Genomic DNA, 15,462 nt, shown 5'->3' with positions numbered 1-15,462 from the left:
AATTGTTGCCAACCCTGGGTAAACCTTTTTATCATGCAAAAAGTTTTTTTTCTAAATATTTACACCTCTTGATATTTACCTCTCTGAAATGATCCCCACAAATACATGTAGACCTGAGTAGATACTTTTATTTTTATCTATTCATACATTTTAAAGACAACAATGGTAACAAATGGTATAAAAAGAATTTTGTCAGAGTTCACAATTGCTATCTGTATAAACATATATGAGCCTTTCTTCAAAACAAATCACTTTTTCTCTTTCTCAGACCACTCCTTGAATCCTCCAGCATAGTTACGTGCACTGAAACAGAAGACAGAAGGAAACATTTTTGGACAACTAGAAAATGCAATGCAGACGTAACACGTGGAAAGCAAAGCTCAATGAAGCTTAGTTACTGTGAGGACAAAATATTTGCATCAAGTGTATGTCGTGAAAGCAAGACAGGCTGTGTGTGTGTTTATGATGTTTAGTAACCAATAACATATTTACTTCACGTATCCGAGATCTTGGGCCTTTGTTGTGGCAGTCGCCCCTCGTTTGCCCATCTGGCAGTGAAACACCAGCTCTGGCGCGTCCAATGGTGGCTTTGTTACTCCGTACTTGGCCTTGAATTCGTCTGGCTGCATTGAAAGAGCAGCTTCTACTGTATCAACTGAAGGAATAAAGGGAGGAAGAGTGGAAGGCAGGAAAATATTGTAAGATTTAATAGATGACGGCACATTTTTGTGTGTCCAATATGTACAACAACACACCAAGTTGAACAGAATTTGTATAAATAGTAACATTAAGGGGAAAGGAAATGTATTATTCAGTATGTAATGGATGCATTTAAACCATATAACCGTATCAATTCATTTAAACGAAACTAACCTGGGATGTGAATGGATCCTTGAATACATCCTTTATCCACTTCCTCTTTAGTGCGGACGTCAACCAGAAGGAGATTCTGGCTTTTTCCCAATAGTGTTTTCAGATCCTCATAGGAGACATCCTTGGTTACTGGCAATTAGAGAAGAAACACATTAAAGGCTTTGAAAAGTCTGATAAGCCTTTGTTGAATGCTCCCATAAAATTGCATCATTCATTTTTTACCAGAGACCTTCAGACGATAGACAGCCTGATACTAATTTTATTACTACCCGTCATAGACTAAAAACAATCCTTTTCCTGCTGTTTGCACCTGTACACTAGAGGTGTAATTCAACGATTAATGATCCAATATTATAAACACAAACGTAAAAATACCAATACATATACATTTTTTTTGAGATATGCCTTTATTTCTCAATGTATATTAATTCTTTTTATTACAAGAATCAGAATTGTTTATTATTGCCAAGTAGGTTTTCACATACAATGAATGTACTGTGGTGTACTGGTGCATAAGAAGAAACAAAGTACAAATATAAAAATATAGATTGAGGCAAGTACTTCAGCAGCTTAAATAGACAGCAGCTTAAAAGATTTAAATGCCTGTAAGTGCTTAATAAGAAAATTGTTGAATCATATTTTAGTGAACTGATTGTGTTAAACGGAAATATGACATTGACTCATATCAATTGCAGGCCCCTGAATTGAATTGAACCAAAACGAAATCGTATTGTGGCTGACAACTTGAAATATCTTATTGTTGTCCAAAGAATCTATATAATATTGTATTGTAAGGAAACTTCTGATATACATCGCTACTGCATAATGTAACTGTTAACAATGTATACAGGAAGCCTGATTATTAGGGATGTACCAAACAATGGGGACATTGTTTGTTATCAAATATTATGTGACACGTTTCACATTAAATACAATGTTTTGTCAGCGGTACTAAATGTAATCAGGTGAAACATTTTATTAATACCAATGCCATTATCGTCTCTCCTTAGCGGTCTGTTTCTTTATCAATACCCTTTCTGTGTGAATTACACATTACACAGAGTAAATAGAATGAGATGATTTTTTTAATTTTTAAGTCTTTTCCATTTAGGCTTTCTTAGTCAAGTAAGTATGTCGCGAAGAAAGAAGTTTCAGCATGTTGCTAGTGTTTCCACCCTTACTTGAAATTGTACAGACAGACAATACGAGCAGCACTGCTGTCATCATTTTTTTATGAATAAACAAGCCGACATTAATAAAAGGAACTGATAAGCTCGAGGGCGTATGATACTGATGGATTGGACAATTGATAACCAGTTCTCAACTGGTTCTCGATTTCCCGTCCTTACAGCTCTTTGTGCCACAGCATCCCACATCCACACAGAGAGCTTTAACAATTTTTTAATCTATGGGAAAAGAGCAAATTGGTATCATCACTATCATGAGAGCATATCAGATTAAATTGCCATTTGGTTTTAAAATGCTGTTAAAAACATTAAACTTGGCTGATGATTAGAGGGCTGGAACTAGACAGAATGCAGATTTTTTTTTTTTTTTTTTTTTACTTCTGACGCCCACCTCCACCTTCAGGGTACATTCCTCTCCAGAAGATTGCTCCCTCATGTTGGCACTCACACTTTTTCTTATCACAGTGTCTTAGCGCGCGCGCGCGTGTGTGAGTGTGTGTGTGTGTGTGTGTGTGTGTGTGTGTGTTTCTGAAGAATGGCACAGAATGCACCCACTGGCCTTTGATGTAACAGGTTACGGTAAACAAACATTCATGCTTCATGCTTCACTTGAAAGTCTAATTATGAAAGAGGTGTGTAGGTTGTTTCTTAGTAACCGGGTGACATTCCCTAAGGATACAGGTAGCTTCCGGTTTGCCCATATCAAGATAATCCTTTATAGTCTGCTGAGTCATTCTGAATCATCAAGAAATTAAAAAGTTAACTGACAATAAGGGATTATTTCTTCATTTAAAATGTATTAGTTTGATACGTTTGATTAGTTGTGTAAGTATATAGGCAATACCCCACTATAAATGTCACTTTACCTGCGGTAGTTAAAAGCTAATATTTATTTAAACCAAACTAAACGCGTTACCTAACTAACGTTATTTTGCAGAAACTAGATTCTCAACCACCCTCAAGTGTATTTTAAGTCGTTCGTAAAGTTCAGACAGACAGCAGATGGCTAAATAGCATCTGTCTCAGTGAATGAAGTACACAATGACTCACCTGAGCTCGCCATCCTGCTCGTATGTGTCTATTTCACAAAGTGATATAAAGAAATGCACCTTCTTCCGCAAATTGTTTAGTGACAAATCATTGGCTCAGACACCGAGGGAAGGCGGGACTTCTTTATTCGTCAGCCAATGAAATCATCTTCTCTTTAGCGGTGTTTTTAATTTCAAAATAAAAGTTGAGAATTGAAGTTGGAGAATTCAGATGGAAGTAGGGATGGATTGTACTCATATAGACTGTATAAAATATTGTGATTGTACCAGGTAAAAAAAAAATTCTGTTAAAAGTCCTTAATTCAACAAAAGTATACAGTATTATCAGCAAAATATATATTCAAAATATCCTGATTAAAAGCATGCCCCCTTCAAAATGTTATATTCATTATATTATTAACATATCATAATGCATCAACTTGAAATGATAATCTTGTTGCTGGTCAAAGTGAGGCTTATTTGAAAAACTTTATACACTGCTGACTGCTTTTATCAGAAATCTGTATCACATTCTTTACTGATAATTTGTTTTGTATGTAAAATCTCGGAAATTAAAGTTGTCAAATAAATACAGTGGAGTGAAATGCAATATTTAATTTCTAAATTGAAGTGGAGAAGTGTAATGTAACATAAAATGAAATTACTCAAGGGAAGCTAAAGTAGCCTACCTTATTAGGGTTGCTTAATTTCCACCACTGCATACAGATGGACAACAGAGTAAAAAAAATGAGAGGGGGAAACATGATGAATGCAGATGCTTCCAAGCAGCACACATGGTCACCATATTAGGAATGATTGAACAATACATGGTTTGTGTTAAGATGGTGACAGTCATATGGTATGGCCTCGTTTACCAGATCTCTACACAAATGAACCTTTACGGGACATGTTGGAGTTTCAAATACTGGATACCAAGGCAAATTTAAGCTGTTCTTCTCATTAAATTGTCACCTTCCAGTGAATGCAAACATTCAACCAAGACCGTTTACACATTTTTTCTTTATTAAAATAAGTTTTAGTTTGTTACAAAAATCAGTATCTATATCTTAATAGTTAATATTTACAATTAAATTCAGACACAATAAGACAAAAACACAGAAGAATAAACCTACAAGGGTTAATTTGCCAGCAAATAAACCTGTAGTACTAACCACAAAATGACTCATTTGTTAGTGTAACTCCATGAACACTATTCATCTTTTCCCCAATATGTTTACATATTCCTTGAAACAGGAGTGTAAACAAGTTTATAATTTACAACACCGCCCCAGAACTGTTTGTCCTTTTGTTCTTGTTTATGACTACAATGTTGCTGAGCCCACCGTTTCCAGGGGCTTGTTTAGTGTGAGTGGGATTGATTGTCTGTTCCGAGTTAATTAGGATCACAGGGCCCCCTCTGTGCTGTAAGATGGGTTCCCAAGTCCATCAGCCGAGTCTCTCTTTGCCTTTTTCCTGATTTGATGCTGCCAGAAGATCACAGCCGCGATGACAAGAATTAGGAGAACGGCGACTCCTCCTCCTATAATACCAACCAACATTTTATGGTCAGAAGAATGAGGAGGGTCATACCGCTCACAGGAGAATTTTGACTCGGGGCTGCTTCCTGCACTGTTGACCGCCTCCACACACACCTTAGTCCCCACTTCCAAAGATTCGACCACACCTCGTCGTGAAGAGTCCACAAACTCCAGGGCTTCACTTCCCTCTATCACCACTCTGTACTTAGACACCACAGAAGATGGAGCACACCACTGGACTGCTATCTTCCCTCTGTCAGCCCCGTCACTGATTGGCAACAGCGCGTGAATACGTGGTGAATGAGGGGGCCTATCGCCGCTGCTGACCCCGGGACAGTGGCACCCAGTCCTTTCTTTAATTTGGACACAGGGCTCCTGGTTCTCCAAGCAGGGGTCGTAATTGCAGAAATGCGGTGCCTGATGGACTAAGGTAGTCTTCCTCTCCTTCAGAACTTCAGTAGCAGGGCTGTGGCTGTAATTGTCGTAGTCATAGTCAGTACCAGTATCATCTGAGCCAAAGTCTGTATATACAATGTGACGACGAGTGGCGGGAGGGGCAATGGTGGCGGCATGGGTGAAGAGGTGGGAGTTGAGGAGAGGCCAGGCACTCAGGAAAAGGAGAAGCACAGCCGGGTTCCTGCACAGTGACGTCATCTCTGTGGTCAGAAGTGACAGATGATGAGGATGATTATACAGATTATCATTATACATTTGTCACGGCTTCTCCATTGACCTCATATATTAAGTTCACACCTAAAGAGAAGTTATGAGAAGTATTGTAAAGTATAAGGTGGAATAAAGGAACTAAAATCAAGAAGCTAAAGTCATTGTAGTAGTGCCAGCAGTAGTTCTGCGTCAGAACAGAAACCAAAAAAGAGAACTTACAATATAGTAAAGAACAATAAATACAAGTCCACAGTATTATTTATTATCATTATTTTATTTATTTTTTATACATTTATATTAAGCCTATTCATTTTTTTCTGTGTTTTTCATTCAACTATTCACTATTCAACTTTGTTTGTAGGTTTTAATTAATTTAAAAAAAAATTGTTTTCTATCTAAATCTACTCTAAATAACTGTAAAGGGTCTTAATTTCTATTAACTCAACACCAAACAGAGTTGTATATCATTTATTTTGCTTGAGTATGATACAGTGCAAATACAGAAAATAGATCTAAATAAATCACCAACACTGTTAACAGTACATTTATCTTGTCAAGCTAATAGAGGAAATATATCTTCATTGGTCACTGACTTTGTATATTAATACTATTTAAAGGGTAAGGGAACTGAAATCGAGAAGCTGAAGTCATAGTAGTTATCACTGCGTCAAAACAAAGAAGGCAACATTATTGATCCACAGCAGAATGAATAATTTAATTATTTAGTTAAGTTGGATTAATAATATTTCTTTCCAAAACGTTATTGAACACATTTCACTCATACCTTGTTGGTGGTTATAAAAAGGACTTTAAAGTGGAAATAAAGTGGAATAAAGGAATTGAAATCAAGAAGTTCCCCGCGTCAAAACACAGAAATGAAAGTACATAATTTGGTTGTAAAAACAGAGAAGGCAACAAGGATCTACACTGATATTAAGGATAACAGACATGAGACTGTGGGATGTTTTCCCCTTTTGAAAGAAGATAAGAAAGATTTGTAGACACAGGAAAATATGTTTTTTTTTAACTTGTTGACTGCAAGGCTGTGTTACAAAAGTTTATGACTGAGAAAGGGCTCTGTGTATATTCAAACATTTGCAATGTTCTAGTTTCCATCCTGTAAACAGCTTTAGATAAATAAATTCTGAGTGCTGGGGGAAAGAAATATAACTATTGAGGTGACCCCATCAGCACTTGTATTATCTCCTGGCACCGAGCCACATGAATTCTGTGGGAACCTCACGACTGAAGTGCAGATGGATTTTCACTTTAAACTCCAATACTTTTCTAAGATCTGATCCCATGCCTGTAGATGACTAAACCGCTCAGAATTACCATCAAAACATTCCAGTTTTATGCAACACACATATTAGAACAATGACTTAAAAGTAGAGAAAATGGTTTACTGTACCTGTTTGATGGTGGTGGCTCTAGTCTTTATTCTCTCTGGTTCCCGCTCTGTTCTCACCGTGTGCTCACTCTGTCTTCTGCTCTCTGTCTCTGTCTTAAGTTGTTTCTCTCAGACTCTCCCCTCCTCCTCCTCAACACCCCCACATTTTCTCCCCTCAGTGCCTCTCCCTCCCATTCTACTCTTTCATGCTCTGCCTCTCTCCTCTTTTTTCATTTTTTTCACATCTTGTCTCCCTCTCTTTCCCAACTTCCAACTGCTGCTCTTTTTCTAGTCCTTTGTTTGGAATTTTTGTGCGACTGCGTGTCGGGAAAGTTTGGGGGTGCCAGCAGAGCCACCATGTGCCTGTGTGCTGCTCGGCATACTAATGTGCTGTGTAGCAGCAGGAGGCAGGCTTGTGCTTGTTGCAGTATGTGTTTGTGTAATCAGTATGTGTAGCGGCCTGTTTTTGATTACCTTTTTATGAGCCAAACTTCCTGTATTCTCTGCAGGTATTGTTGTGGAAACTAACAGAACGTGGGGTCACTTCAGTGTGTTTATGAGTGCCTTTGAGAGTAGGGGGTGAAGAATGCATGCATGCATGTGTATTTTTTATAGACCCCCTCCACCTCTTGTAGCCCCCTTTGTGACAAGCTGGAGCTGGAACGATAAACACTAGTCCTTTTAAGGGGTAAAGCTGGCAAAGAGGGCGAGTTCTCTCTTACTCTGAATGCCCACAATGCACTGATTAGAGGAAAAGTACTGGGGCATGAGCCTCATTCTTTCCCAACATCCAAACCCAAACGATTCACTTGATCTTCTCTTAAAATAATTCAAATATAAATTTGAGCTGAACCGACTCTGTCATGTTGAATGTGTGTATTCTAGGAACATTTGGAGGAGCAAAATCAACAACAAAAAGCAAACCGCAGTTAAGCGAGGTTCTGAGAGTGGGAACTTACATGTACAAGTCAAGTTATGTTCACAGAAAGGCAAAAGTAATTAAATGTTCACAAGAAGAAAGCACAGGATTAATAAATCACTGGGAGATGAATAAACATCGAAGTCAGACTTGTATGTACAACCACTTAAATTGTACAGCAGGAAATTGAGTAAAGAATTATGTTCTGTATTTAAAAAGTTTTGAGTCTTATTTGGGAGAAAATATTTGTATACATTATGTGTAGAGTTGTGTACATGCCTAAATATATTGCACAGTTGTATATATTATAAACTTTATTACAGGCTCTAGACCCAATAGCAAGACATACAACATACAAAAAACAACAGATACATAAACACATTCAAACATACTCTTATTCAGAGTTTTAAAAGGCACCCATACCAATGTTTCCACAGATATGATTGATACGTGACTGAGCTGCACTTGGGACTTGTGAGCATCATTATAATACAGTTTTGTGACTCATCAAGTCGAGACATAAATTTAAACATCAGGTTCCTCAAGAGAGCCTGTAAAGTGCTGAGCCCTGAGTCACAAAAGAGCTTACTAGCACTGCTCCTCCTGGGCTTTTTCAGTAGCATCCTCAGACAGTCATTGTATGCTACCTGAAGAGGCTCTCCTTTTTGTAGCGGACCCATAATGGGGCTGCATACATAGGGGTGCAGTAAGCACGAAACAAGTTTACTTTCACATCATCAGAACAGTAGTGGAATTTCCTGACTAACATGTTTGCTTGGACATACAACATTCTTCTCTGCCTGTACATGTCAGCATCATCTTCCATCTTGTCAGTGATGATGTGCCCAAGATATTTCGTACAGTTAGATACACAAAGGGATTGCCCTGACAGGTAAAACATTATATATAGTTTTTTTAATACTATTTTCTATTAAATATGGTTTAAAAAAATGTTAAATCCTGCACCAAATCGGTGTTAAAAAAACGTATTAGACCTAATTGAGAATGGAAATGGTCATCAGATATTTATGCCTTTATGCACTTTCTAATACACTTACTATTAGACCTGGGCGTTACACCGATATAAAAAATATATTGATATATGTTATATGGAATTAGACCATATCGCACATATCAATATAGTTCTTTTTTTCTTTCTTTATATATATAAATGCTGCCCTTACTAGGGTTTGTCATATTCAGTTCTTTTGTAATGTTAATTATTTGTTTGTTCATATAAATATATTTATTTCAGAAAAAGATTGGCCTATTTTATTTCATAAGCTATTTTTATTTAAGCTATTTTTTATTTAAATGTGCACTTTATGGAGCTTTGATTTAAAAAGAAAGGTACTCCTGTTGTTATACAGTATTTATATTCACTTAAATAAATGGTTTCAATAAAACTACTTGTGACATGTCACATTTGGCTTTGACTTTGACTAAACATTATTGGGATAAAAAATATGGGGATATACTGTATATTGTATATTGATATTCAGCCTAAATATATTGGGATATGACTTTTGGTCCATATTGCCCAGCCCTACTCACTATCAGCATTTAAATAGGCATTTTTTTTGTAACTTTATTTCAGGTATTTTTAGTTATACAGAAATGAGCATACATACATACATACATACATACATATGACATACATACGAGCTCAAAATGTAGTCCCATATTAGTACCCTCCCTTTCTCCCTCCCCTTATACCTTCCCATGGGACCAAGAGTACAAAAAATAAAATAAAATAAAATAAAATAAAATAAAATAAAATAAAATAAAATAAAACACAAGATCCAGTTCTGCAGAGGTATACCAATGGGCTAGTCAGACAGATGATTAGAGAAAGAGTGCTTTGATAACATGATCCGTTAAAGATTCACATTTAAATAGGCATTTAACTAAAGAAACAATTCTGATTTCAGCTTTATGCCTTGTTAGACTTGACACACAGTGCTGAGTTGCTCCCCAAATTAATCATCAGCTTCGATGTATACATCTTTTATGTGCCACCTGCTACATCCCCCTAAAGATCCTTTGTTTGCCCCTAAAAAGACAAAAATGGGTCTATGTGGGTCTCTGCTGGTTAACTTCAGAAGAAACTGAAGTGTAGCCCACAGCTTTTGAAGCACATGCCAGGTACATTGTTTGCTAATCTTGACCTTGCAATAATGCTGAACAACAATTTTGAATAGGTTTAGAGCTGAGTGTTGGCATGTGGCAATCATTTTGGCTTTGTGGGTTCCTGTTCATTACGTCTGAGATTAAAACATTATGGGCGCCCTTAAAAAGGAATTTCATGTGAGTCATGAATGAAAAATTGACCAGCTCTCTGTAACAAGTTCATTAGAAAATGTGTTGTTTATTCGGGGAGTTAGTTATTTTACTACGAGGCATTGACTGGAAATGGTGACAGACATAAGTGATAGCCATATGCATGTCTTGGCTTTTAGAGGGCATGTTACATTCAAATGATCTTTTCTCCAGATTATAAGACACACCCGGCTGTGCTCTCTCCTGCTGGATGGCTGCTTCGAGCCACATATCTATGGAGAAGGAAAATAATTACTGAAAGGAAAAGCAAAACTTCCTGGAGCATATTGAAACGTTTATCTAATCAGCCTTCTATTCTAGATCTTAGGGAATCATAGTTCCCAGGGATTCTTTTTAAAAACATTGTTCGTTGTTTATTTGGTAGTTGGTCTGTCTCCCACTTTCCAGGCTGAAATATCTGAACAACTATCTCAAAACGCATCTTTAAAGGTCATTAATTAGCAGAGATCATAGACATGAACTTCAAGTTTTCATAGTTCAAGTTATCAATTTGGCATTACTGCTTGAAACTTTGATGAGATGTTTTTTTTTTCTCTTTATGCTTTTTTTCCTCTTTTTAAGTATAACTATTGATATTCAATAACACAGGTATGTCTGCTGTATTTTTATATAGCTTACATGCATGTACGAGTAAACTTAACTATTTAACGGATTACCAAGGATTTTTAAAAACTTTTTATAAATTATAAAGCAACACTTTTTGGGGAAAATGTATATGTAATGCATATATATTACAGGGAGCAAAGAGGAGGGCTTCACCAATAGATTATATCTACAGTTTTTCCTGCTTCAATCTTCAGGTTGTTTTGGCTTCATGAGACAACAATCTCTCATTCCGTGCCTGTCCCCAAGTCCGCAACGTCAGGACCTGATAAGTTTGGATAACCTGCCTGTAACAGGATGGTACAGGTTGTTGTGACTTATTGGAAGTCCAAGTGATTCATTCACCATTCATCCCTGAACCAGACAATCCAAGGGCAGGAACTTTGGGTTCCAGGTCATTTCCAGCACAGAACTTAATCCTCCTGCTGCATGTAGTCATTAACCTCCTTTAAGCAGTTTAACTTCTAATCTTAATAAGTGTACAACCCTTTTACACTAGCACTCTAATGCCAGAGTGCTGAAAAATCCCACAGTCTACTTGAATTAAGTTCAAAATCACTACACCACACACAGCTACACAAATACAACATGAGTGATTTGTGGGGTCATAGTGCTGTGAGTGTGTCATTGTTTCTGTGGGTGATCAGCTATTAATATTGTATGATTGAGTCAATGGAGGAGGCATAAATATTAGAAACACTTGACAAGTTCACATGCTATTTGTATGAGTGAGCTCATGCCTGTGTACGGGTCGGATTACATCAGAAAAGCAACAAGCTCCTCAGTGATCAAATAAGAGAAGAAGACAAGAAAGAGGAGAACAAATAAGTTCTCTTGTACTGCCTCAGACTATCATATCCTTATCACCTATCAGAGAGAAAAACAAAAGGCTGACTTCAAACTGCTTACAATCCCGTTCAGTTATACGTTCAGTGTAAGTGACTAAGGCAGCTGATAGTTTAGTGACACTCATAATCAAGGGCAGGTTGGTCAATCCCTGAAAAATGTCTGGACTTTTCTAGACTCTCTGGGGTGAAACCAAGCACAGCATAGAAGGCAGACATAATTTTAATAAGTTGTTAACTGTATAATAGTTTTCTTCAACGTGGGCGACATCACTGAAGAGACAGTCTCCACTGTACAGACATTTCCGCCGCCACTGACAGGCCAACATGCTGAAGCTTTGCTTAAACTGTGGCTCCAATGCCTCCAAGGAATAAAGGAAGCCAGTGAGTGTGAGTCATGCTCCTCCTGATCATGATGAGCACGCCGGTGCATTTTCCCTCTCCCACCACTACAGCATGTCTGAGCATGCTGTTTGACAACCTGCACGTATTCCCGCTCCCACCATGTGATTGTAGATAGTATCACATTTCCACTGTAAAGTCTGTCACAAACGTAATTCCTTTATTTCTTCACTCAGCGAGACAATAGTCATTTAAAGCAACTGCAAGGAGTTTTAAACTTGTTATGGAACAGTGTCAATTTTATACTGATGCCTCTATATGACCTATATATAATAGCAAACAAGACCAACAGCGAGAAGATTTGGAATTTCTATATAGTTTGCCTCTAACTAGGTCGTTCCCAAGCAAAATAAGACAAAATCAACAAGTCCTCGAAACCATATGATCACATAGGTCTTTGGTTCCAACCCTCAAATACAAACCAGAGAAGCATATTGAAAAATAATGGCCCCTAGTGTCCTGTCATCAGGGACTACAGGAGAGAAATACACATAATACACAACCCCCAACAGGATATCTTCAATTGTGAAATACCCCCTGAGAGTAAGACTGTTTTTTGGACACATACCTCAGGAATGACCGAAAAGAAATAAACATTTCATAAGTATCTTGCTGGTGGCCTGTAAACAGAGTATTACCAGGAAATGGTTATCACAGGAGAGCCCAACCTTTAATATATGGACGGATATTACAATGGACATTTATAAAATGGAGAAGATAACAGCATTTGTTAATCACAAATTGGAGAAATTCACATCATACTGGGAAAACTGGGTCAAATGTGTCACACCTCATAGGCCAGATTTTATTTTCACAAACCAGTGGCTATGATGTATGAGAAAGATCACTCCCTACCGATACATTGTTTTTTGTTTAATTTAGTTTTTGTTGATGTTATGGTTGTTTGTTTTTCTTCTCATTACTTGGACATAAACTAATATATAATATTAATATTAATATAATATTATTTCGGAATTTAGGGCAGACAACAGATGCAAGAAGTATGCTCACATGATATATACATTGTAAATCTCTGATTGTGAATGTCAATAAAAAATAAATTACAAAAAACAAGAAAAAAGAAAAGTAACGGCCCCTAGATCACCACATCCTCAAACAACTTGCTCAGGAAAGGAAAGGTTAGGAAAAAAAGTACATGGTTAGGCGTAGCAAAACGTAGTTAAAAAAGTAAAATAATTGGACATTATTACAGGAAGCAAGGTAGCGAGCAAATTATGTAAAGTGTGATGATGACGTGATGTTGCTATGCAGAGGCTACACACAGAAAAAAAGCTACATGACATGACAACATTGTCGACAAATAACAATGTTGACTTCTAGTTTCACATGGGACTTAAACAACCGTTTCCTAGGTCACAGTTCTGTGTTTGTTTGAACCTCCAACCCACATGAAGTGGACTTTGTCACTCTTTATTCCCTCGCTTTTACACTCCATAATGTCACTCTTGCCTATACAGCCACCAGAGGGTGCCGTAAACTAAGCTGAATGGATGGCTAAACACTGCTGTTCACATGTCTTATGAGGTTGTTTTTTCTGGAGGAGGACAGTTTGCACTAAACGATTTACAGTACACAGATCAGAAGAAGCTTTATGTCAACATTTTCCCAAGCAAAATTTAGCACTGAGCCAGTTAAAAGAAAGCGGGAGGGGTTTTTCTTTGGAGAATTATTTGACATTATATTTTGTGGTTATGGCTTATAGGGGAGACAAAAAGAAAATAACTGATAGAGAACAAAAAGAAAGCCAAAAGGGACAAAGATAGAGCACAGACGAAAACATGAATCAACCTTGGTGGGTCATTCAACAGATGGAGAGAATAACCAGATCGGAAATTAAGATCAAGATTAAGATTAAGATTCCCTTATTACTCCCACAAACTCTTCATTAACCCATCCTTTTTACACACCAGTAAACACACCATACTTAGAAGCCAATCCTGAATCGGCCCTCTTCCTTGACCGGTATATAATATGTCTATTTGTTAAGATACATTGTGAGGTTTTACATTAATTGAAGAATTTATATCATCATATTACTGCCACAAACAGATACATTATCTCAATGCTACTCATCCTGTAAACAGCTGTGTTTAAAAAGGAAAAATAGTATTAAAAATAAGTTGTGTCTTTCTTTAAATCCCCTCCTAAACAAATGCTTGTACTAGACGGATCAAGATTTTAATGAATGAATTGATGATGCAGATTGAAGCAAAAACAGCCTTTTTCACAGGGGCCGCCAAAATCATCACAAAATAAAAGTTTCTTCTAGGAATTCCCCTACGTCATGCTTAGCAAGTTAAACGAAAACACTTTGCTTTCACATTCACTCACTCAAGTCCTCTGTGTGTGACTTTATCCGACACAGAAATGTGTGGGCCTCTCACAGATGCTTCTTCCCTCTCCTGCCCACACCTCTCTAAGGAGTTAAAGTATTCCGATTTCAACAGGAAGCACTACTATTGGCTGCCTCCCCATCACCTTTAACCTCCACTTCATTCAAAAGGAATCCCAGAGTAGTCCTATTACCAGACTCTGTGAAGTTGTGTGAACATCTATATTTAGCTTGAAGAAAACGCTGCGGAGCCTGAGTGGGCTTTGCAGTCTAACTGATCCTCAGTGGGCTAATTGGAAACAGGCTGGTGATGATGTTGCAGCTTCATTTTATGACGAGGTCCCACATTCCTGCCTCGACTGCATGTTTGTGTGGTTATAAACTATGCAGAATTGAAAGAGCGGGCTACAACAGGCGGAGTCCAGTTTAAATCCACCCTGCTTAAACCAATCTCCATGGACTTATTCTATAGGAAAACCTGCTAAATGCTCGCTTTTGTATTCTAATAATCTTGTATGAGGCAGCTCTGAGAAGATTTACCTTGACTGGATTAAGTGGTGGTACTATGGCAACTTCACAAATTACTTGTCAGGTGTTTTCTTATGACACGCCTCAAATAGATTACACAAATCGTGAATGGAAAGTGGGCACCATACTATGAGTCTTGATTTACTACCTGACAGTGTGTGTGCATATATATTGTTCTCTGACTGGGGAAATTTGGGTGGCTTTATATATGGTTTTGCCCATAAAGTTGGAATAAAATATTTTGGTAACGCTTTATATTAAGGTCCTTGTAATAACCATTAATTAACACGTAATAAGGCATTGTTCTCGCTTTAGATCCCTTTAGCTGCAAAAAGCATAGTTAACTGTTAACAAGTGCATAGTTAACTTATAATAGATGAGCAATAAAGTATATTTTAATATCAATAAGCAAACAAAAGATTAATAAAGGCATGGCAAAGACATAATGGGTGGGTTATGGGTGTTTGTAATGTTATTATGAAGAATTATAAGATACTCATGAGGCTTTTATTAATGTTCTTATTATAAATCTCTTATAGCCTGCTATTAGCTGTATTATAATGCCATTATGAACACTTATATAGGCTTATAAACACACAGAAATGTTAATAAGCATCTTGTAAGGACTTACAAGGGCCTTATTACTTGTTAATTAATGGTTATTACAAGGACCTTAATATAAATATTTTACCCCTTTCCATAAAATGATTGTGACAGTGTGATTTATTCTTAACAGATAAAGTGTATATCTTCTCAAAACTTCATTAATCAATCTCTTCCAAGCATATCC

The 15,462-nt window shown here is 37.1% G+C and overlaps 2 protein-coding genes across 2 annotated transcripts; both read right to left on the bottom strand.

Annotated features, from left to right (window-relative positions):
- Window positions 1–108: 108 nt before the first annotated feature.
- Window positions 109–3,220, bottom strand: tstd1 (thiosulfate sulfurtransferase like domain containing 1). Its single transcript, XM_059345476.1, has 4 exons — window positions 3,111–3,220; window positions 874–1,002; window positions 493–655; window positions 109–303 (listed from the first exon to the last, which is right to left on the bottom strand). Exons 1-4 carry the CDS (start codon window positions 3,121–3,123, stop codon window positions 249–251), a joined length of 360 nt encoding a protein of 119 aa, XP_059201459.1. The 5' UTR covers window positions 3,124–3,220; the 3' UTR covers window positions 109–248.
- An 869-nt stretch (window positions 3,221–4,089) lies between these two features.
- si:ch1073-303k11.2 (leucine-rich repeat neuronal protein 4) lies at window positions 4,090–6,776 on the bottom strand. The gene is made up of 2 exons (XM_059346607.1): window positions 6,704–6,776; window positions 4,090–5,282 (listed from the first exon to the last, which is right to left on the bottom strand). The coding sequence occupies exon 2, from the start codon at window positions 5,278–5,280 to the stop codon at window positions 4,492–4,494; it is 789 nt and encodes a 262-aa protein (XP_059202590.1). The 5' UTR covers window positions 5,281–5,282; window positions 6,704–6,776; the 3' UTR covers window positions 4,090–4,491.
- Between the last annotated feature and the right edge of the window lie 8,686 nt (window positions 6,777–15,462).

Source organism: Centropristis striata, chromosome 12 (genome assembly GCF_030273125.1).
Source record: "Centropristis striata isolate RG_2023a ecotype Rhode Island chromosome 12, C.striata_1.0, whole genome shotgun sequence".
Lineage (NCBI taxonomy): Eukaryota > Metazoa > Chordata > Actinopteri > Perciformes > Serranidae > Centropristis > Centropristis striata.
This window is presented reverse-complemented; position numbering and strand designations above follow the sequence as displayed.

Coding starts and splice junctions, on each gene's coding strand:
- tstd1 (XM_059345476.1), bottom strand. Junction 656..873: donor AGGATCCATTCACATCCCAG/GTTAGTTTCGTT, acceptor TTATTCCTTCAG/TTGATACAGTAGAAGCTGCT. Junction 304..492: donor CAAGATCTCGGATACGTGAA/GTAAATATGTTA, acceptor CTTCTGTTTCAG/TGCACGTAACTATGCTGGAG.
- si:ch1073-303k11.2 (XM_059346607.1), bottom strand. CDS start 5,280: ATGACGTCACTGTGCAGGAACCCGGCTGTGCTTCTCCTTTTCCTGAGT.